Here is a 25,136-nt window from a genome sequence, read left to right as displayed (position 1 = left end):
AGTAGCTTCACCTGCAGTTGTTCTGCTTTTTATCAAAGGAGAAATAAGACTAAATCACTGTAGAGAAGCCAATTTTGTCATGCCAAATGCAGCTGTTGATGAAAGGAAGAGTTGTAAAGGGTTTTTGGAAGCACACAAAGTGGGCCTCCCATTGTTGGAAAGCTACTTTTTCTTTCCCGAATCTGTTTGAAAGGTTGCTTTTAAATCCATTAAATCCAAGATGAGTGTTCTCATCTTTCCTTTGGGGAAATGCTCCCTTTCTGTGTATTCTGACTGGCTGAGACTCTTATAGCCAGATACAACATCAGGAGGAGGTTCGGGGGAAAAGCTTGGGCATGAGCAAGCTCAGCCATTGTGGTCGAGCAGGCTGCACCACTGCCAAGCACAGCCTGCCCCATCTTATCCAGAGACTGACCTCAAGCCTGTCACTGTGCATGCATACCATTAAGCACAAACACACTGTGAATATGCAGAAAGGATAAATATGAGACTGGTCTGAAAGCATGAAAATGGACAATGTTTTCAGCGATGCTGTTTAAAAGGTACATGCAAATTCTGTGAGCTGAATGTATCCCACAGCCTTTAAAAATCAAGTCTGAAAAGCACTTCACTATACATCAGCTCTCATAAAATTTTAGATACAGTCCAAAGAAGTCAATTAATGTCAACAGGCTCCTCGTTAGATCCTTTCATCTGATTATTTACTATATGCTCTGGTTAGTTTGTGGTTGTGCTTTTCACAGCTCCATGGTCTGTATGTGGAGCATCATGCACAGCTGAAATCTGCTGCATTGTGATCTTGATTGTTTAAAGCCTGGTTGACAAGATGTTTGCATTGAGCTACAAACACAATACAGTCACTTCCTTCAGCTGCAGAAATCACACTTAAAATGGGATTCTTCTCCATGAGGTCAGGCCCTGTCAAATGGAATTTTGTGACATGGATCCCACAATGAAAAATGTTGCTTTGACGCTGACTTATCCAAATCTGTGCTTGGTAACACCCTCTTTCAGTTTTGCTTCCTCCTGAATCTCTAAATCAAGAAATAATTCTATTTATAAACAATTTCCTTAATTAAGGCTGTCTACAATGTATACTGGGTTTCTATTGGTTTTATTTTTTTATTTTTCCCAACAGATGGTGGTTTGTTATTTTTTTTCTCCCCCATGTTGGTTGAGAGATCAAAGAATTCAGCCATACTTGTTTTTTTATTTCAGGAGGTATGCGGATGAAATTTTACATATGTTGCATGACTGTGAAGTTGGGTTTTCAATTGTTACTTTAACAAGAGTCAAATGTTGAGCTTCTGTTCTACTAGAAACACTATAGGCTCTGTGATGAATGCACATAATACTACCACCAAGAAAACTGGATCTACATCTTAATCTGGTTGCCATCTCTCTAAATATTACAACGTAAGTTTGTAATGAATTAGGAAATTGTATTATCTTATGAGGTATTATTTTAAATGAGGTAACAATGTGCCAATGGAAATATTTACATTCTGGAAATGAATAATTAATCATAACATCCTTTAATTGATAGAAGAAATAATTAACATCCAAGTTCAAATAGTGGATGTATTCTCAGCTTCTCTGGTAGTGATCACAAAAACTAATATTTTTAAAACAACCTTTTTTTATTATATTTTTATTTCTTTTTTCTATGACTATATAAATGAGCAAATCTCTGTCTTAGTTACATCTCTGTATCTCATTCAGGACTTCACTGAAGACAACTGTTACATGGAAATAAACACCCCAGATTTAAAAATAAAATAAAAATTAGGCCAAGATCCTAAGAGTTCCTTAAACATGAATCATGCATTATCTGAACATATTTGAAGTTATCTATCCTTTCTGTGATGTGGTCTTAGGGAATGGACTCATAAAGGAGGTTGGTACATGTGATATACAAGTGAAAATCCACTCGGCAGTCTTGCATGTGCACGTGTACACACTCCACTCAGTGAATTTCCTTCCGTGGAGGCCTCTTTCTATCTCACTTTTTTTTTTTCCTCCCCTTTAGCAGCATAAACAAAAGTTTTCCCACAGCTCTGAGACTCATTTCTTTGAACCTAATGAATATGTCGCCTGGCTTTAGTTTCTCATTCATGGAAGTCATTCAGCTGTGGCATACTGTATACAGTTCTCCACTGTAATCAACCAGCATTTGTCAGCAACAGAAGGCCAAAAGCAATGTACATTGGGGGAACAATGGTCTTCTCAGTTATCTCAGTGGAAGCGTGCTAGAGCATAGATTGCACTCATTAGGAGGCAAGGGGTTCAAAATCGACACTACACTTCATGCTAGACTCTTTTTGCACTGAAATAATCTAAAAGTTTCTCTGTTACTTTGTGTGAAGGATTTTTTTCCTTCCTTTTAAGTATTGGAGGAGAATACACAGGATCTCATACTACAAAATTTAATTTTATGGCATTGCTTGTCTCTAATGATCAGGCCAGACCCACAGAAACACTGATGCTCTCTATATAGACCGTATTCTTACCAATTCTCTTTCATTTTAGGGAAGTTTTCAATTGAAACCAAACTGCAGAGTGCCAGAACATCACCTGTGGAGTGACTTTCATTTACATTTTCTTTAAAACGTATAAAGTAATATGGATCTGATAGGTTTTGCTTGTTTGTTTGTTTGTTTGTTTTTATCTAAGAAAGAAAGCAAGACTGCCTTAGCAATTTGGATATATTTATCAAGTCCTAAACAAAAGTTAGTTGCTGAATAGTTGAACTGATCAGACTTGAATAATAATAGGGCATTCATTAGTGTTTTCTGCTATGCAGAAATGGCCCTTGCAATTGTATATTTCATGTCTTTGTTCTGCTTCTCTTCATACCTTACACCTCCCCTCTGTATGAGAGTAAAGAACTGTGCTTCCATTTTGACTAAGCCAATTAAGTCTGTAGACTGAGGAATAAAGATGAAGAAATAAAATAGCCAAACACAGTGTTTTGACTTGTGATAGTTTTAAAACTTGATTTCATTTCCTGCATGTAAATGTTCAACTTGTAAATCTCAGACTGAACCTCAGACATAATTACTGATTTTCTGTCACTTTAGACATGAATAGATTCCAAACTGGTTAGGTGTAATTACGAACTATGCAAGGGCAGAACTGAATGCATTAAATGCATTAAACAACTGAAAACCTAAGGTGTTCACATTTCCTGTGAATGATTAAAGCATGACCCCTTTGCTAAATACTCCCCCTCAAAAGGTATTAGTACTGTATCTGAATTTTTAGATACTGAACCAGGTCCTTTGCATGTATATGATTTTGAGTAGCCCTATTCTTACAAATGTACATTTTTGTTGCTAAATTGAAAACAAAATGAATCAGCTGGTTGTCAAATATTCAGCTGCCATAAAGGCACATCCTTCTTAATTGACTACATCAAGAAAACGAACACAGGCTGCAAATTTACTTCTAACTGCGTGGTTTACACTGAAAGTTTACTATGTATTATAATTTGTATTGGAAAATAAATCCCTATCTTGTTAAACCAGGATACAAAAAAAAAAAAAAATCTCAACATTTTTCCCTTCAGTATCTCACTTTGCTCAGGATGAAACCTCAGTAGTAGCTGTGTAGCTTAACAGGGAGGGGTAGGAAAGATGTCAGCCATTGCTACCACGTGGGCTATTCAGTTTAGAGAAGTTTACCTCATAAATTAAACTATTTCAGAAGCTGAATTAACATACAAAGCCTTATAATTCTATTTGAAAAGATCTACTCTGGAAATAAGTTTTTATTGGAATTGTCTTTTGGTTCAGGATGACAGAATGAAGTTTTGAAAAATCTGAGTTTTATTAACTTCTCTTTTAGCAACCAAGGGTTCAAAATACAACTAAAGTCAAAAGAGATCTGCAATGCATTCAAAGCCAGGCCTTCATAAATAAGAGGCCTTAACCATCAACCTGATTCATATTTGTTTACAAAGAGGTTTATGGAGTTTTTCAAAAAGTCTTTTAAATGGGAATCAAATTACCTCTTCGTGTTGACCTTCTACATCTGTAACTTTATCACAAGATAATATCATGTAACAAGAGGTGCCATTTGGGACACAGCACTCAGTCTGTAAGAAATACATACTGTGCAGTGGTGCTTTAAAATGTGTAGAGCTCCCAACAACATATCCTTATGGAAATGGTTGTCAAACCTTGCCAGAGAAAATGACAAAGGATTATCATGATCTCTGTCCCCTCCCTGTACTCCTGCAGTAAATACTGTCTTCGGGTCATTGGAAAGTTCCCTTGAAAGTTCCATATCCTTTCCCAACCAATCATACAGTGAATTATGGCTTGGAAAAAGAATCATATGCTATACATAGCTACATATAGCTGCATATACATATACTATGTACTTCTTACATGCTAGGAAGCACATGCTACAGCTATGCCAAGATTTATTCTTTTTGACAGTGGAGGTAAATTGTACATGTGTGAAAAGCCTGATTCTATGCAAAGAGTTTTCATACAGAGTAGCCTAATGGTCTGGAAATCAATATAATATGGAGCAACAGAAGTGATGGTTTGCAGATCCAGCAGACCCCAGAGAAATCAAACCCTTTTATTTTGTGATTTTGGCCACTGACCCTGAGAGATGCCTGGACAGATGTGTGTCTAATGCTGACTGCCCTATTACCTACCAACTTTTGCAAGCCTGAACCACCATTACAGCAAAAAATTTGAGTATCTGTAATTTTCCAATATAGCACAAACCATTATGAAATGTTTTCCTTTTTTTTTTTTTTTTTTTAATGCTCTAAGAAGTGTTTACACTATACATAAGCCAGAGATGTGGCTCTTCAGGTTTTATTTTCATGTAATATACTAACTGAATCTATATTAGTCTGAAAGGTACAAGCATCTCTGAACTAAAATAGGCTGCTACTGCCTGCAGAGTAGATATTCCTTTATTGGCATTTCTCTGTGATTACAGTCATGCTTAGACTGGTATGTCACAAATAATTGTATCAAATAATTCCTGTATCACAATGCTATATCCTCATCTCAAATGAAGATCATCCTTTAGCAATCTCCCTTCCCTTCTTATTTTCTATAAATATTTGATAAGCATATAAAACTACATAAAGGTACAATTAATTAGAAGGGAAGCCAATTAGCCTGAATTGATTCTTAACTTAAACTATCATTTGCTCAAATGTTTCACTTAAAAACCACTGTTCAGAATCTTAACTGATGTAAACTGACACAGCTTTGCTGTCTTCAATGAAGTTAGGCCAATTTATGCCACATCTGCTGCTAGTGAAGTCAATGTTTCACCCTGGATTTTATATTAGATAATGAAACACAACATGTTTTCTACCAGCAGTAGCACTGGTCCTTCAAGTAATGGGTTCCTTCAAAGTCATTCTTTTAGGAAAAAAAAATAAAAAAAATCCCCCCCCAAAAGCTTTTCCATCACTATATACATAAATAAGTATAATATACACATACTTATATACAGACAGACAGATAAAAAGGCAGATGTATAAATGCATAAAACAGGATGTCCATTACTTAGAAAATGCACTCTAGACCTCTTCTAATGTGAAGTACAGAAGAGGAAAAAAAAAATGAAGAAGGTATAATTCAGCAAAATTTTATGAGTTGAACTAAAGATGTTTAAAATACACAGAGACCGGAAAAAGCAAATATGTTACAGGTGGTAGCATTATATAACTTCATATGCAATAACTTAATGTTTTATGTACATCATAAATCTGAACTAAGCTTAGAGCTTCTTTATTGATTAAGAATGAGAAATAACCTGCAAGTAAAGTGATCCCAGATCTTTTAAGTTCATCCAGTTAAAAATGAGTTTTAATCTGTTGGACAATGACAAGAAATTTGGAATTAGGAGACAGTAAAAGAAGCTGGGTTAGTTCTTCAGACAGCATCTATTGATTTACCTCTGTTGAAGAAACCCTAATGTATTCCTGCTGAAGATCTGGCAAACAGTTTAGTACAGCTCTTTGCAGTGCCTGTCTTTAGTGTTAAAAAAAAAAAAAAAAAGGCACTCTCTATACTTCCACCTGTACGTAAGGGTTAAGTAAATGGAAAATCCTGTTCTTTCGTTAAACAAGACTGTTCTTTGCATGTTCATACAAACTACCCCAAAGGCAACCCTGGGGAAATGGAACAGGGCTGCTTCCCCCTGCTCAGGCACGCACAGGCAGGTGCATTTTGCATCCTGTTGTGATTTTCTAGTGGGTTTAATGCACCTCTGTGTCTCCCTGCAGTTGGATGTGTTTCTTTCAAGCACAGATCTGACTTGTGTAATTTTGCAACCGTAAAGACAACATTCCTACACATTCAATCCTGTTTCCTCAGAAGTCAGTGGGAGCAGAACATGGTTCTACTAATTGCTTTCTTGTATTTTGTATTACTCAATTGTAGCAATTGCTTTCTTGTGCTATATTGGGTTATCTAGAGAGAATGCCACTTGTTGCCTAACAAGCCCCTGAAGCTGGTGTAGGTATCTGTGTTAGGTCATCTCAATTAAATTCAGGGATGTACACTGTAGCCATTTGCATATGAACCAGTTTGCCCTATTCAGTGAAGGTACAAATATAGACTCTGCAGTGGATGATCTCAAGGTTTAAATTAGGTTCTCCTCAGGTATTTTGTGCATATACACATGCTATGTTCTCTCTAAATATGCTCTTTCCTGCTTACTCATGCCTTACGTGCTTAAAGTCTATTCAAACTTTAGCTTTATTCTTCTCTCTAAATACTGTGGTTATTCACTCCCACATCTGGAATGGATTTAAGTACAGATTAGTCTGCTTTACTCCTTAGAATGTGGTGTAATTCACAACATATTACACTGTATACATTTGTGCAGATCATTTTTAATCAGATGCACAGCATGCTGTTCATATCCTTTTACCTTTTTATTATTATTTCTCATACTGTACTTCATCAAACTCAATTAGATCTGCCTAGTTTCATCACTAGAAATGGTTTTCTTCAAGTATGGAATGGGGCTGTAATATGCTGCTTCATATCGAAGAGATATTCAACAGATTTAACAATTCATACTCCCATTATTTTATGACTGTCACACAAAGCAATTTATTTCCTTTCCCAGTCATAAGAATTGTACCATATTCCTGCCCCCTGCAGCTTGCTCCAATTGCTTCTAGTGTCTTCTCTATCACTTCCCACTCTTTTCTTTAAATTTCATTTTTTCCATCTTCAGTTTGACACACACTAATTTCCACTCCTCCACCAGACTCGGACAGGTGGGTTCCATTCCGCCACCACATAAACAAGCAGTCTTATTAGACAGTAGGTACATTCCCTTACTATTCCCCTAATCAGTTCACATTTACCTCTTTAAGTGCTTGAAAATAAACAAGCAGATGGTGAAGTCAGCTAATTTTCCACAAGTGTTGTGGCAGAAAATGAATCTTCAGGAAATGTTTTAGATGGCAATTTTAAAACTCAAAATCAACCCTATGCTTTCACTTTTACTCTTTACCTTTTTTAGAATGTTAGGGAGGTATAAACTATACACAATACAGAAGCAGCGGCCCTTTGACACGTCCAGTGCTGCTGTCTGACATGACCACATAAACCAGCTGGCTCTTATAGATGCAGAGTGTAGGCCGAGGGGTTAACATCGTATCCCCCCGTTCTTTATGTCTCTAATAGCTGCTGTCAATCAAGCACCCACCTCTTCCCTCTGCTTCTGCAGAAGACACACTGAAACTCCTGAAACTCCTGGCTAGGTTGTTGATGTTGTTCTCTAGCTAAGAGAAAGACAGTCCAGGCTGTTTTTCATTGCAAACTTAATTAATTAATTTACTTGTCCAATTACCACCTTTGTAAGGGACAGGACATAGACTATCACATTTGTCAAAGCACGAGAGTAGGTGGGTGCTAGTGCCTCCTCTCTGCCCCAGCTTCTCTCTGCGCAGTAAGAACTGGACCGAGAAGGTAATGACTCTTCCTACACAATCATTCAGAGGATACAGAAACTTGTGCTAATGAAGGGAAAGTTAAGGGTGATTTCACTCATAGCTTAAACATGAAAGGGAAATCAGAAGCTATCAGTGACCATGTCAGTCCAGATGTACATTATCCTTTCCCTGGTTTGCAAAGCTGAAACAATGGTTCATGAGAATGATTTGGGCACATGGGGGCTAACAAACTTACTGCATAAATGACCAAAAAGAAAAAAGCAATTATTTAGATTTTATTGATAGCTATGGACCGATAAAAGGAAGCTAAAACAAACATCCTCTTTCAGCTCAAGGGCCAAACACATCATTGACTCAAGTCTTTCAAAACATTGAATGTTAAACCAAGGTTGGATCCGGCCTCTCATCTCTGATCATCCTTTCTATAAATCCTTCATAAAGTGTGTGTTGGTTTTATGGCACAGTCATAAAACAGCCACATGTAGAAGTAAATGACCTCATACCAGCTATCTCTCTGCAGATAGATTCACTTGGCAGATAGCCAAGGTTTGATTGACACACATCTTACGGAACTAGAGTTAATTAATATGTCTACCAATTCCCAAATGGATCTCAGGAAGCAGAGAATCTGTTTAATGCAGTAAGCAATGACATACTGTGTGTGGTCAAGAGACAATCACTAATTGCCAAGAATGCATTCTGGAATAAAGCATTAATGAATATATATATATAAAAATAATAAAATGAAAAATAAAAAAATAAAAACCCTTCTACTTTGCAGCTCCTTTATTCCTTTAAAACCTTATGTTTAGAACATTAAAAAGACTCATATTTCAAATATCAAAAGACATTTTTATAGAGAAAAATGGTTTCCAGACTATAAAGTCAACACTCAAAATGTCTGCTAATTTTTCTAGGAGAAGAAATTCTGATTTTGAAATAACAGAGTTCTCATTCATTTAACAATGATGTCTTTCTATTCAGAGAAATCTGAAAACCTGAATTGCAAAACCATAAGGTAAGTTGAAAGAACTGTTCTTCAGAGAACACAGAAGCTACAAGTAACATAACTATGGATTCACCAATAAAACATATCCTTAAATGAAGTAAGTGAGTGCTGAAAACACATCAGAGTCTGGCTGCTAAACTGAAACAGTCCATGGAGCAACACTTAGGTTAGCTGGACTGAAAGTACAATAAAGTGGATTTACTGATATTAAGTACTCAGATTAATAGGAAAATAAAAGTTTTGCTTTTCTGGAAAAAAAAAAAAAAAAAGATTGAAATTAAATCAACTGCAGGAGCACAAAGACATTCTAGTCTAATCTGCAGCCAGGAGGAAAATCAGCATGGCCCTATTGCCTTCTGTGGGTGATACTGTTTTTCACAGAAGACCATGCTTATGTAGTTATGACAATCACTGAAAAAATATTACAAGAACTATGCCATCCCTTCTGCAGTACTAAGCAAAAGTCAGAAAAAAAAAAAAAAAAAGATATTAAAAAAAATGGGGAAAAGAGAGGAAAAATTATTCACTTTTCACCAAAAAAAAGTAAGGAAACAAAACGTAGGTCACATATGAAAACATGTTGACGTGTTAGGACAAATCTGAGAAGTGGGATTTATGAAGGCGTAGCACTATTTTAATTCCCAGATGGGAGAAAGCTGCCACGGTGTCAGACTGTACTCTGTAGTAGGAGACTAAAGGACAAAGTTGGCCTCAGAATAAATGCACAGGCTGAACTACGAACGAGGCAGAATGGGCTCCTTGGTATTTACTTAAGAGCCAGGCAGAAAGGATGCCGTGTGGGAGAGAAAAGCACAGATCTGGTTGTGATTTATCAATCAGCACCAGAGTCTGGTGAGAGCAGGTCCTACCAGATCCACTCACTGAGCTGCAGAAAAGAGTGAGAGTATTCTGACAGAGGGCTCATGGCTAAACACCAATAAAGATTAAACAAGAAATATTGTTTTAAGATAATTTACCTCAGGATGGCTTCCAACTTCAATATATGTGCACACTGGATGAAAAGCCCCCGTTCCACAGGCATACAAGTGGGTTTGGTTATAAGTCTTGAGCACCTTGATGAAATTAGCACATTCTCTCTGCAAAGAAAAGGAAAAAAAAAAAAAAAAAGCATCCTTGAAGTTAATTTGGTGATTATGACTAATGGGAGTGCTTTCTGTGTTGTGGATTTATGGCTGAATGAACAGATTTTAAAGGTGTGATCATTTCAAGCTGTTTATAAGCATGTTTAGCACTAAGCATTTAATAAACAGCCTGATTTAGGATCTCATTTAAATATCTTTGGTTGCCATTTAATAAAGCATCCAACCCTGAACAAAAAATTATACAACAATTTTCCTCGTTTGTTTCAGACACTCTTCATCTTTGTAATTTATGGCATTGCCGTGTTTGTAAGACAAAACCCATTTATAGAAATGTGTCAGAATAAAATAATGAAGAAAAATGGACCAACTGTTTGCTTGTATTCAATTAAGTAACAATTAGAAAAAAAAGATGGGCCAGATGGAAGGAGTTGATGAAAAATAAATAATTGATATAACATTTCTACCAACATATGAATGCTGCCTCGCCCCCATTGTCTATGTTTAGGGACCAGTTTTAGAAAGATGAATACATACGCTTAACTTTATTGGAACTGTTTATGACCCCTAAAATATAAGCTTTGCATATTCCACTTGAGTAAATTATCCATCACGAGTAATTCTAGTCCTCAATATTTAAAAATGTTCTAACAGTCCCTAGCACAAACATAATCTCTTATCTGTTAGTAAAAATGTTGTTATTAATGCCTGTTATTAATGAAATGTTATTAATTTCCATATTAGAATGCAAATGTCTGATAGTTAAGATTTTTTTTTCTTTATTTAATCTTTCCATTTCCACCAGGTCTAACAATGAAAGTAAATGTCAATGTCTGTGAATCAGTCTACTAACACAATTTTATAATGGATTTCAAATAGGAGAAAAATAAGAACATTAAAATAGAACAACCATTTCCAGTAAAGTTTGTGTAAAAATAATGGAGGAAACTTTTCAATGTATAGTTGGTGCCTTTTTAGTATAACACTCAGTTTTACCTCTCCAAGTAGACCAGGGCCCATGGAAACACCACTTTAGCTACCACCTCTACAGAGATCTCATTGACTGGCATCATCTTGCTCTGTAACTTGCTTACTAATTAAACCAGATAATCTCAACCAGAAAATTATGGCTCTGCCATGAAAATGCATGTGCAATTTGAGGCATGCCTTAGGCCACCACTGAGAAAAGCAGTGAATTTATATAAAATACTGATTCCCTGCTTCACGTAATGGACTGCACCAAAATGACTTTGCTCTTCCAATTTTATTGTTTATTTGCATAACAGTTAATGGCAAAGTACTAAAAAGAGCACTGTAGAGAAAAGTCTATAGAATCCTATGTCCTTGGCTTACTGCTGACAACCTAAGTTATCTTTCCAACTGAGATGGAAGAGAAAACATAGAGATAGTTAAAGTAATCCAACAGGAAATTGAAAGAAATAGAGATGGATGTTACCAGGGGTCTCTCTTAATTCTTTCCATTCTGACCTTTCTTAATAAAAACACACACAAATTCTGGTTCATACATATTCTTCCTCCCACATATATAAACACGAGCATACATTTATTACATATATTCACATGCTGCTTTTCACTGTCACAATGGTAGAGTACTAAACAAATACCTGGCATAAATCATCAAAATTACACTGTATGTTTCTATATTGTTCTTAATACTATTGTCCTTTGTTCTTATTAGTAAAAGAACTATGGAGAACCTGTGAAAATGTATTACTAATTCAAAACCTGCAAGAGTAAAAATGAGCAAATACCATAAATTCACATAACATTAAAAATGAACAAAATTGAAGCAGATCCTTGCATAAACTCTGATATTCTGTGTTCCAGCTGAAGCATCAAACATTGACACTGCATAATTTAAAACTGACCAATGGTTTGTGCATTATTAAAGCATCCAGAATTTTCTTCCTTAACACTGTATCTGGTCAAATATAATCACACATCTGTTTCAGTAGGACTGTGTTTTGCCTTGTCTGATTTGATATATCTTGATTTTAGAAATGTCTTTGTGTTCTACTATTTAAGAATTGCCTACCTGAAGAACATGAAATGACAGAGGCCAATGGACACACACCTTTACAAAACGCTGTGAGTACGTGGGCTAGATCCACAGCCAGGGTAAATTACAATTTGTTTTGCTGATTTCAGTGGAGCTATTCTGATTTATAGCAACACAGTACCTGTGACTCTATAGGCATTTGCTAAATACTGTTCATCTTCATATACTATACAGCAAGAAGGTTTTAGATAGCTAGTATTTTAAACATAAGATGGAAAACCCTTCTTCAATTCTGGGCAGAGCCTTCTTTGATTTCTTTGGAGGGAAATTAAGAAAAATTCTACCAGCTTCACTGAATTATTCCAGATTAGTCTGTGGTAGGAAGGAGAAGAAAAAAAATAGTTTAACTTTTTCCTAACCATATTTTTGCTTCAACTGTTGAGCTTCGATTGTACTGTAACTGAGTTTATATCAGTAGAATTACTATTTCCATATATAATTGCTCATATTATAAGTGATTTGGTTTATTCATCCCTGCCTTTAAGCTCTCCTAAATTCATTGTGCAACACATTTTTTATTATAGATGTCTGAGAAATACACTACCTAGTTAAACAATGGGGAAGGTAAATACTTACAGCAATAAACCTTTGACTATAACAAATAAATTTGTATAACATTTAAAGTCCCTAGTCCAGCTCAGACTGGTCATATAGCTTCTCTGTGTTTTATAGCTGCATAAAGGAACCATTAAGATCCATTCAGTAAATTCTCATACACCTCCCTAACAGATTAGGTTTCTTTATATATTTTACATGACTGTAAAAAAATAAATAAAGAGGGGTATTAAACCACAATAAATGACATCAAAGTAAAGTTGAAGTTCTGATTTAAGCCCTTGTCAACTCAGGAAGTTCAAAGTGAAATTTCTGCCCTGCCTGGGAGACAGGACTATTCTCACTGGAACAATAGCAACAGTCTCTTTGATTTCCATTGCAGTGTAATCAGAGGCCTTCCTTTGCCTAATTGTGCTTAAGTACAGCTGCACAGATACAGCACGATGTGTGGAAATGTCATTGTACCTGTGAGTTTGTGAGTGATACATTGAGCAGAATAAGAGTTTGCTCTGTGAAGGTGAATACTTGGTTTTACCAGTGTATGTGACTCTGGGAAAAAATAATAATAATAATAATAAAATCTATACTGTAACTACTTTAACAGCTCTCCATGATTCATTCAAACTCCAAATTTCAGCATACATGTATGCTAAAGAAGATATTATGATCAGAGAAACTGTGTGCTTTGAGAAGACTTGTGTCTACCACTACATGAGACTGGGGTGACTGACTCAGATGTCCAGGATCTGTTTCCCCAAACCTGCCCTGGCTTCACAGCTTGTGCAGTGGTATTCAGCTGAGAAATCTGGCATTCAGCTCTGCCGGTCCCAACACTGGTGGCTACATCAATTTGACTACAAAGCAACCACCAACCACCTTGGCTGAAGGCCTGGAATGACTTGGTTGTCTCTAACTGGGCTTGTCCTACTTGCAGCCACATCCCCTGCTGCCAGGCCCTCAGGCCAACACTATATTTTTAGTATGAAGGTCCATGCCAGCAGGAGGCATTTCACTATATGGTCTCAGAGTGTAAGATACTGGAAAGGAAGTGAAGACTACAAAAGAAATGTATCTTGGTAAATTACAGCATTTGGGAGAAAATATTCAGTGGAGGAACAGGAAGAAACCAAGAGCCAGCAGTTGTAATGATCAAATTATCAGGAAATTTAAACACTGTGTCCACACGTGAGTTCAGCCCCTGGTACCTTTGAATCCATTTTTGCTCTTCCCAGGAAGGGAACATTGTTTAAAAGGAACATGTTCTGGACAAATTCATATCCTTTGAATATTGTTGTTCTTCAAGTAAAACAGTTTAAGGAAGAAAATTAGACTTTCAAAAATTACTTTCTAGTTGGAAATTTATTTTTATTTTTATTTTTTAATATTTGAAAGCTGAGTGGAGTGGGAGTTTAAAACACTTCTAGCCTAATAATGTAAATGAATATATGAAAATTAACACAAAGTTTGCAGAGTTCTTTGTAGGCAGGAAAATATAACTTGGATAGGTAATGAAAATACATTTTAAAAAGAGGAGTACTGGAATCACCATAGTGAATCACTAGAATTCTTCCACCTAATAATCCTGTTTCTTATAATGGATAGTTTCATATTAGGAATTTTCTTCTTGTCTGTATAAAGCTAAACACAGGTTTATGCCCTAAAGCTTGAGTTTATATATACATACATATAGCAGAAAGCATAAGTGATTGCATATGGTACAGAATGATTGAGGTAGACATTCAAAGAGAAAATTAGGTACATCATGTGGGAGTTACTGCAGTCCTGAAAACCCCCACTCATTTGTCTTGCCTAGTGCAGGAGAGGATTAATCTTCATTTATATTTCAATAAATAGCATAAGGTTTCCTGAGAGCTGTAGGTTCTGCCTTTGGCCTTGTGCTGAAGCATCTCTACCTTAAAATCTAAGCAGCTAAGCCCCAGCATCATGCCTGGAGACTCTTAGCGTAGTTTATGAGGTCTCTGTCTCTCTGTCCTGACAGAGGGAACTTCTTCAGAAAGCTATGATTTTTTTTTATTATTATTATTATTTTTTCACCATGTAAATTCTGGAGCTGCTACTGTGATGACATGATTACCACTGTCCTCTAAGGCATGCCCAAAGAAATGGTTAGTGCTCCTTCTTGGTTATACTATGTGCTATACTGATAGTTTATTGAAATTAATGTAGCTAAAATCATTCCATCATACTAAGGTATTGCAGCGAAGGAACCAACCTTGCTGCAAGACCTCCTGCACTAAATTCTTATTTGTAGTACAAGTTGAGAAATTCTTAGATTGTCACTTAAAGTCAGAGTGTGAATTAAGGTCAAAGAGTTCCAGTGTGTCTGGACAGAGACCTTAAGTCTAAATTCCAAATCCTAATATTATATATTACAAATAAGGGCAGAGGGCCTGTCTTGAAGAGAAGATAAAGTATTAATTAAGCTTTCCAGCAGGACACCCACGATATGAATATCACTATGTCTGACACTAACCAAACATATACATTTAATTTTTGAGATTTCCAATATTTATGCATCAAATTGATAGAAAAGATTAAGGAGAGAGAGATTATCCTGAAAAAATAAATTACAAAGAAAATGTCTGCAACAAAAAGCATAAGAGCCAAAAGCAGAAAGATTGAAAAACAAACACTACAGATATGTAACACTGATTAGACTGTGTTATGCAGACTTTTCCCGGACACTTACAAAAATAAAGTCCATCCATCTGTCAAAACATCTGCTCTGCATATGAAAATTAAAACTGAATTTAGGTGGTTTTTATGAGTTTCCAGTAATTATGTCTCCCCAAGAAGCCTGGAATTTACATCCTTCAGTCTGGATTACTGATGCAGCAAAGAGTTTTCAATTATATCTTTTTTTAAGGGGATGTTTAAGGAGTAAGTCCCACTGACTAATTAATATCCAGGATTTTTTTTCCTTATTTTAAAGAAGATGTTTCTATTAAAAAACAAACAATCAAACAAAAAAAACAGCATTGATGTCTATACTGCTTCACAGATATTACAGCAAATATAAGCGGACAGATTATGCAGGGCACTGAGTAAAAGGCCAAATAATCCATTACAGTATCATTAGCTTCAACAGTTTTCTGCTGATTTAATCCAGATAATGATCAGACCCTGTCATACATTCTTCCTTTATTTTAACCTTCCCACATGGCTACGTGATTAAAATATCAGAAGGTTTTGTCTAAACTGGATAGACAAGGGGATTTAAAGCTATCGTCTAACAGCTGGATAAACAAAACAAATACATGTTTTGTCTTTCAAATCAAATGAACAGTTTCCATATTAAGTCCCATGCATGAGTTTAATTAATATGTTTACTTTTTTTTTTTTTCTTCTGTCTAATTAGTTGAATTCTCAAGAGGCGAGGTCAGGAATCCATGGAGAGTAAGTAATCCCTGATACTACTGCTGTCATTCATATTTATCACACTGTTGAAAGATGTTCCCAAGTTATCAGGGAGCTTTTTCAATTCTTTCTTTTGCCGGTGGTCTACTGCCAGCTGCAATCAGTTCAGTCTGTATTGGCTAGGTGTCTTTTTCAGTATGCAATAGCACTGTTTCAGGGAAAATACTTCTGGAGTGTTGGTGCAATAAATATATATTTAATCCCTTGTACACAGATGAACAGTTCTCAGCTAGATCCTGCAAACACTTTAGCACATCAGCAAGCATGTGCAAGGAAGCCCTCCTCAGTGTGAGCTCTGCAATGCATATGCTTTTACAGCTATGCATTTCATTGCTGCTTGCATGCAATTTTTTTTTAAATTATTATTATTTGGTAAATTGCCGTGAGATTATTTAAGAATTTGTACTGTTTCCCTATTTGTATTACAGTAGCACTTAAAAACATTGGTCAAAGAGTAAAGTCTGCTTAAAGAGGCCCAGAGTAGGCAGGGAACAGAGCAAATCATTCCAGTCCTGTTAAAATGCAATGATCCTTTTAAAATTTTATTTTATTGGAGTAGGCTAATTGGTAACACTGCTGCAAAACCACTGCTGCATTGGCAGTAATGGGAATATCTCCCAGTACTAGAAGCTTTGCACAGGGTTTGATGGGTGGGAAAATCATGCGTGGCACCTGTACTCCATGAGATAACATTTCAAATGAACCTGAATAAGCACGTGTAAGATTTTAGAGTGGGGGAGGCCAGCAATGCACGCAGCTGGCATGAAAATATTTGCAGACTGTGATTTACTGCTGTGTATCTCTCGGAGTTTGGATCAATAACTTCATTTCCATCCCTCTTTTCTCATTACTGTACCTTGCAATCAGCAGGTTCAATGTTTTATGGTCCTACCCTCCGAAAATCTGTCTGCAGTGAAGTTAGTTGAGCAGTTGAAATACTGGGGTCTGTGTTACAGAGGGGATTTCTATTAACTTAGTTCTTAGGGATTCCCCATCAGTTAAAATCTGTTAAAATATATATATATACAATAGAAACCTTGGATATCCCTTGGTAAATAAAATACCTAGTCTCTTTTATAAATCTATGTTATTTTCTGAACTGAATTCTAATTGTACTTTGAAGATCTTCAGTACGTTAGAGCTCTGAAAAAGCTGCCAGATCCTGAGATCCAGTGGCCCTTGCACTGTATTGTGATCTAGAGGATTTGACGCCTCCCGAGATGTCAGGAATGACACTACTCTTAGACATGGTCACCACTGCCAAAATTAAAGATGAATGCTTGATTAATTCCATATCTAGACTTTCCTTTGCTGCCAAGCCATGCCCTGAGAAATTTCAGACTGAGGGTGCTGATGAGGATTGATAAGACATTCTTTCTTGCTTGCCTAGTGCAGCTTACTTCCAGTCATCTTCCCAATTAAGTTATGCCTGTTATCTGTCTGATTTTTTGATATGACAAGAGTTCATGAGAATATTTAAAATGTATAATTTACTCAAGTTGCAGGATGTCTGCATGAATTTAAACCATTAAAGCATCAAGACAAAAAATAAGAAGCTAACTAACAAAGTATGTGATAAAAAAGCCACTAAAAATAAAGCAGATATATCCTGATTCCTTCAAGCCACAAACCTGCATGCCATATTAGAAAAGAGTCTAATTGTCAGCACACTTGCACAGCAGATGGAAAGCTCTTTGGCTTCCTGCTTTTCGTCAGTGAGGGTGAAACAAAAAATGACGCTGCCTGCCTGCCTTTCTGTCTGTCTACCTGTAAGGGTAGTTGTTCACTACTGATACTGTGGACCAAACACATCAGTTAAATAGGTCTTCAAAAAATTATTATCACTAATCATATGGCCTAGCAATTGCTTAAGGCCTTAAGAAGTAAAGTTTCTCCAAATTGTTCTGTATTCACTATGTCTAAATCAGAAGACATGTTTCCAGTCCATAAATCTTCATTTAGCAGATGCAGATAATAATTGTTCTAGACCTGTGAACAGCTAGACATATGCCAAGAACAAGCTGCAGTACAATATACCTGTTTTAATGACCATCTCATATTTTTGTACATCTGGTTAATGTGTAGTTAACAAGACAAACCAAAGTCTTTTGTGGAAGCAGTCCAGCAAAACTGTTTTCAGGATTTTGCAAAAATAACATGGTTGTTGTACACTGAACCCTTCCAGGAGCTTTAGCAAGAAACTTATTTTATTTTGAATTGTTATGTTTTTCAGGAGTATTTACTTCCTACAGAACAGAATTAAGTTATTTAAGTAACAGAAGAGTATTTCAGGAATAACTCAAAACATTGGGAAGCCTTGAGGTCAAATGGAAGACGGTCCTTTTATCATAATTTTAAAACAAAACTGTTTTTGCTCTGTAGACTAAAGCTGGCCCACATTCTGGCCATGGCTTTATTAGAAAAGCAATGAACTATACTGCTTGGTTTCAACTCAGGCAGTCTCACCAAGCCCAGCAGCAATTTAAGTTGCGACCACAGTCTAGATCGAAAGAGTCTCTCCCAGCTATCTCTTCTATCTGGGTGGGGTAATCACCTGTCTCCTGGAGAAATCAGATTACATCCTGCTTTTCCGAATAGAATCAACACCTGCTAATTGGGTGGAGTATTTCAGACGAACAGGTTGCCAAGCCTGCTACATGCACATAAAGCACTTAGACTCCATATCAGTCAGCTTGTCTTTATTCAGCATTAGACATATCCTGTAATGACTTCCACTCACAGCCACCTAAAATAAATATACTCAAAGCCTCTGTGTTGAAAGTGAATGTATATGTGTGAACTGTTGAACGGAAGCAAAAGACTGTGGCATTCATAAGGGAGAGTTGCTTAGCAATATGTGGGCCTGTAAATAAAAACACTCTGTAAGCTAGACTATGAAGTTACATGTTTCTTATTGTGGGAATCTTTACATTTGGGTGTGGAAATTAAGTTATTCTGAAACCATAGAGAGATATTGAACTGGGACAGAAGCCTAAAATTCCCAGTCAGTAAAAAATTGGTACCAAATGGATTTATTTATTTATTTATTTGTTTGTTTGTTTATTTTTTTTTTGTGAGATTCATGACACTGAAAATAATCTAAAGTTTTGAAACATGTTAATCAGCAAGGGATTATCCAAATGGAAATCAACAGATAATTTGTTCCCCAAACACAGATCATTTTGAATGAGAGGAAAAGAAAAAAAAAAGAAAAAAGAAAAAGAAAAAAAGAAATGTACAGGTTCTTTCTTTATTTAGGGTTCTTAATTTTCTTGTTCCACCATCTTCAGAATACAAAACTTTCTCTACAGTAAAAAGGCTTTTTTAAAGAAGATTAGTTGACATGAAGATGTGGAAACTGAACAAAGCATTAGCTTTGACATAGGAAATAATTATGTATCATTTCTTTGGTTATTTTAGGAACTTTCCCTATAACTAGTATTTAGTTCTTTTACTTATTCCAAAAGAAACAGACGATATTAAACTTGTGAGCAGCAGGGAGGAATTTAGTGGAACTACTGGTTGGTGTATGCGAGAAACTGCAGAAATAAAATTAGTTGTGGACTAATTTAACAGGGAAATAGTGATCACATCTTGAGTATAAAGGAACTGTGATATGTGATCTTTGAGAGCAGAGCTATACTTAAATTTTAAACTGTACTTGCTTTTATTAAAGCTACAACAACCTAAAAATTGGTCTGTTCACTAAAATAGAAAGAACTTCTAGTAAACTCAGGGAAAAAAATGTTAATGATACCAAGAGAAACACCTTTCTCTAATTATGTGAGCTTCAGCCTGAAGCTCTGAAAGAAAACAGGGACTAAACATCTCCATAATTTTTACTAGTTATCCAGTTATGTGTTTCTCTGAAAAGAAATGTATAAAGGACAAATTTACTCTGTCCATCTTGAGATGCAATAAATCATAACAAGAAATTACCCAAAGTCATTTTAAAATAACAATGGCTGGTAACCCAGCTGTAATTAAAAGTAATTCTCAGACTTTGTGAAGGCCAAACTTGGGTTCATGAGGAACACATATTGATAGGAAACTAAAACCCATAATTTGGGGAACAAATTTTCCTCCATTTCTCGTTTACTTCCTGTTCTCTGCCCCTGTAACTTCATACTTCAAAGACAAAATGCTATTTCTGCAAGACTGCATTAAATCTGATGAATATAAAGTTTCCTTCAGAGGCAAATTTCTATAGTCACACCTATAAACAAAAAAGTAAGCCAGAAATTGGAAAATTAGTTTTCTCTTTGATCTATGTCAATTTGTTCCCCACATTCAAAGACGTAAATGACTTCCCGTGATACATAAATGGGTAAACTATGAACATCTGAACAATTACTAACTTAATCCTTCCTCCGTGTAAGTATACAACTTGTTACCTTACAGTAACTGATTTGTCTTGGTAAGTTCATATAAAGAACATATGCAAATGTCTAAATGAACACAAGCTGTAGGCTCAACTTTTGAATGGACTCTGCCATAAATGAGGCTTTATGCCAGCAAGTGTCCAAAAACTAGATCTGGCACAGCCAGAATTTCCTGGGGAGGGGTATGTGTGTGGGGGGGAAATAATGTTAGAAATCTCCACAGAACTTTAAAAGACTCCAGTGTATTATACTTCTTTTTTACCACACTCGGTTCACTTCTTCTAAGTGAAGGAACTGTAGGTTTGTTGTACTTTTTTCCCTTTCTGTCTTTCTATGTTTTGTCTATGCAAAGCAGTTCTATGCAGCAGCACAAAACTAACAAAATGCCTCACTCCCTCTTCTCCCAAATGGTAAAAAATTTTTTAGTAGGAAATCATGCCCACATTAAAGATTATGGACAAGGATAAGGAGTGAGAAGACCCCAAAGTAATAATTTCTTCCAGGATTACTGACTGGGACAAGTGATAGAATCAGAGAGGATATGCAGTGGCACTGTTTGTCGCCAAAGAGCTCAGAAGTCACATTTCTCCTTGTGGAAGTTAACACGAAGAGTAAATTCTGTTCTTAACCTCATTGGAGGTCCATTGCTTTGGATCTATTGCTTACCTTATCCCTTCCTACTCCCACGGGACATGCAGCTTTCCCCTTTCCCCTTTCCCCAGGCTGGATGGTCCTGGGTCTGTATGCTCTATCAAAGGATTTCAGTGTTATGCCGGAGACAGGGAGCCAGAAAGAAAAAGGTTACGGTGATAAAAGTTGGTGATAGAAAAGCTGGATATCTGTCTGTAAATGTCCTCTAAAGGAAGAACACTGAAAGAAAGGGACGAACTTCTCTTTGGTACACACAAAAGGCCAGAGGTAATTTGACCTGATAAACTGTGACTATCAGATGAATTTAGAGGCAGGCTTTCTAGATCCAGCCAGCATTGTATATTTAATTTTCGGAATCCGTCTTCAGATCTTTGTTTACAATAACAGATGAAAAGAATTACTTTTGCTTTCTGCCTCTGTGTTCTTCTATTTTCCCTAAGGCAACAGGCAACAACAGTAATAAAATGAGTTAAAGGGAATTGTGCTCGTTTGTTGCCAACTTTGTTTTTCCAAAGTATCACCAGATATGGCTGAGGGACACTTGCTAAGTTACACACCACCTTTTTTTTTTATTTTTTCCTTTTTCAATCAAATCATTGCACACATTGCTTTGGAAATGTTAATCTTCTTATGATTTAGGGAGGATCTGGAAAACTTTAAAGAAAGCAAAAATTTAGATGATACATGAACATTTTGGCTTGAGTATTATCTTAACAAATGAGATAGTGAACTAAATTACAGCCACGTGATCCTACCCACATGAATCATAAACTCAATGATTAAGCCACACTTAAATGCAAAGAAGCAGAATATATAGCTATATTGTGTGTACTATGAAGAGTCTAACAATTCTTCCACACTGGGAATAGGTTTCTGATCTGAAGTGATTCTAAATCACCACCTAGTGATCTATCAAGTTTAAAATGTCAATCACAGTTGAATTCAGGTAAATGTTAACTAGCTAAAATCTAATGAGACTTAAACAGCTGACTTAGATGTCAGATGATGTGTTGATACAGAGAATTGTGCTGATACTGTTTAGCTATTAAGTGCGATGACATGAAAGTCTAACTCTGTGCGGACCTGTTTGTTTATGTGAGGGAGTGTATGGAGAAACTTGCTGGTACCAAGTAAAAAATCTTCATACTCTTTGTATCTGGTTGTATACCACCATTTAATTCTCACTAGAAAAATCCAAGGAAAACATGATTTCATATTATATGCAAGTCTTTTATAAGTACCTGTCATTGTTTATCTTGTTCTGTGTGACTCTGTAAAACTACTCATTGAAATTTAAAGATTTAAACAACTCAAGGCCAAAAGGGACCATTTTAACAATTTAGTTTGTGCTGGGATATTTAAGAGTGGCTAAATAAATTAGATAGTCAAATCACACTTGAAAATAAAATCCTAAGGTACCCTTCAGAAGCACATCTTTGTAGCTTTCAAGTTGTAGAAATCTATCATACTCTTTAATTGGGATTTCTCTGATTATTTGTGTACCATGTTATGGTACTGTTATGGTGCTTTAGCCAAACCTAGTCAGAAGTGTATTGACTAGACAGTAGTCAAAACTTTTTAAAGTACAGTAAATTAATAGTTTAAGGACTAGAAGAGCTTTCCAGTCAACAAACTAATTATCTATCCCTTCCTGCAAAAGCAGCTAGTGTTTCTGGTAACATTTGTAAATCACTCAAGTTTTGGTTTGCTGGTTTATGACATCCCAGGAATGTCGAAGTAGAATTGTAGCTGCTTTTTTTTTTTTTTTTTTTTTTTTTTTAAGGAGTTACCTGTTATTTAACCCATATGTAATGTAATGCAGAGGTTGCCATGTGTTCCTGCTGGGATCCAGGTGCCTGTGAGATCTTAAAATCAAAATATTGAGGCTCACAACTGAGGGGTATGACTATGAACATGTCTGCACAGCAAAGTTGAGTATAAAAGCTGAGAACTATTCTGTAGAGACCTTGTCTTCTTTGATCATTACTAAGGTCTGGTCAGGAATCATGAGAAATGTTCACAGGGCTTAGAGCAACTAGAATAAATCAAATGAGAGACTGAGGTCCAGAATAGCAAGAAAGCCTCACAGAACTGCTCATTTAGTAGAATTACATAAGCAAATATCATATTTGTTAGTTATATACCTTTAATTTTTACTATATTACTGTGATGCTTTTCATATTCCATAACGGAAATACATTGTAATACTATGGACTTACATGGGACAGTGACTATTATTATTATTATTATTATATTTTGTGGAGAGTCTAACGGTTAACTACTGTCAGAGAAGTCCTGCTTTATTGCATATGAGGTCTTTCAGCCTCCTTTATCCCCAGCTTACCCATAGGAAAAGAGATCTGAAGCATATTTAAAAAAGGTTTATCTATCTGTACAGTGAGCAAAGCTTAACTAATTAACATACAGCAAGCCCTTCAAGAAACAGAAATGAGAATGACTGCTTAAGGAACAAAGAGAGAACCAGGAGAGCAAGAGCAGTCCAAGTAGGCCGCGCTCCTTGAATCCCACACCAGCTGTCCTGAACTGCAAGCCTACTGCTCTCAGATTGGCATGACTGACAGTGTCAGTACAAGGAAACCCTCTGAAGGAGTAAAAATGATGGTAAATTACCTCTTATAATTATGAGAGGAAATCTCTGAGGTCATAGCTGAGGTTAGGAGCAGGGCAGAGACAAGGGTTGTACTTGCACTGCAGCTGCTGCAGCGCACCTGGCCTATTAGTGGGGACTTGCATTTTCAGCACTCACTTCCCCTAGAGATCAATAATTGAAAAAGAATTTTTTAAGACCTCAATGTAGAAGTATAGACAATCATTTAGAAAGTTCTGAACCATCAGAAGTGAAGAGTATCTAATATCTTAGCAGTGTTACATTGCTGAAAGCAATATTAAATAAAGCATGTTTCATACTGCATGTTACTTGTCCTCTATTTCTCTTGTTCTCAGTAATGAAAACCAGTTGAGTTATTTTTATGTCCTATATATTTCACACTCCCAAGGTACTGACAATGACTTTAAGGAACAAATAAGGAAGGAACAATACATTTCTTAAATGGTCTGTAATAACAGTTAAAGAAGTTACATTGAATACTTTGTAATGCACTGTTTTACAGCAGTAACAGGCAGCAGTAATTATTCCAGGACAGTGACATGAGCACACCAAGGTATATGTTTCATCTTTCTAGCTTCTTACCAAAACCAGACCCACATTAAATATAAACTCTGCTTTTTTTTTTTTCAAATTAAACTTGTAGAGAAATATGAAAAAAAAAAAAAGTATTGGAAAAATGTTTTCCAAAACTAATTATCTGTTTCTAGCAATATTTTTCTGTACTACTAAAGTGTTCAGTTTGGGCTGCATTGAGTCCCGAGTGCTGTGCTCCCCTTCTGCCTTGCTCTTTTCCACCAAGTCATAGTTGTGCTGCTTCTAATGAATACACTCATAGCAGGCACCTAATGTGCCAGATCATACAAAGCATTGTAGCGTGGTATTAGCTTCACCTTTTACTTGTGATCTTATGGTGTCTTACTTACGGTGTTGCTGTCTTAATATCATAGGAAGCAAATATAGGAAGAAATATGATAGAAAACAAAAGATTAAAGGCAAATAAATTAATTACAGTTTGCAGGAGTCAGAGGACTGGGGGGACCCTGAACTTCCAAGCTCACTCCATTTATAATAAAGTGCCTCTTGTGTGATTGGAACCAGCCTAGTGCAAACAATAGAACCTACTCATACTGTACTGTTGTGAACCTCTAAAAAAAGTATTAAAAATTCAGAAAGTAGGCTTTCATTTTCAGTGCTGAATCTCATTATTTTTCTAGGTTTCAACACCAGCTATAAAAAATTACTTACTGTAATATCACAATACTTTAGTATTTTTAGTAATTTGCTCAGACATTTAACGTTAACCTCATTTTTTTTTTAACCTTGAAAATTAGATAGTATAGT

At 36.0% G+C, this 25,136-nt stretch overlaps 1 protein-coding gene across 2 annotated transcripts in view; it reads right to left on the bottom strand.

Moving 5' to 3' along the window:
- SEMA3A (semaphorin 3A) overlaps nt 1-25,136 on the bottom strand; it is a 169,774-nt gene that overhangs the window by 90,077 nt on the left and 54,561 nt on the right. For both annotated transcript variants that reach the window (XM_080551865.1, XM_080551866.1), the window contains one exon: nt 9,938-10,057. In XM_080551865.1, coding sequence (XP_080407991.1) covers nt 9,938-10,057 — 120 coding nt within the window. The remainder of the gene's footprint in view (nt 1-9,937; nt 10,058-25,136) is intronic.

The sequence above is a fragment of the Anser brachyrhynchus genome, assembly GCF_964034855.1.
Source record: "Anser brachyrhynchus genome assembly, chromosome: 1".
Lineage (NCBI taxonomy): Eukaryota > Metazoa > Chordata > Aves > Anseriformes > Anatidae > Anser > Anser brachyrhynchus.
Note: the sequence above shows the minus strand (reverse complement) of the source record. Positions and strands in the feature narration are given on the sequence as shown.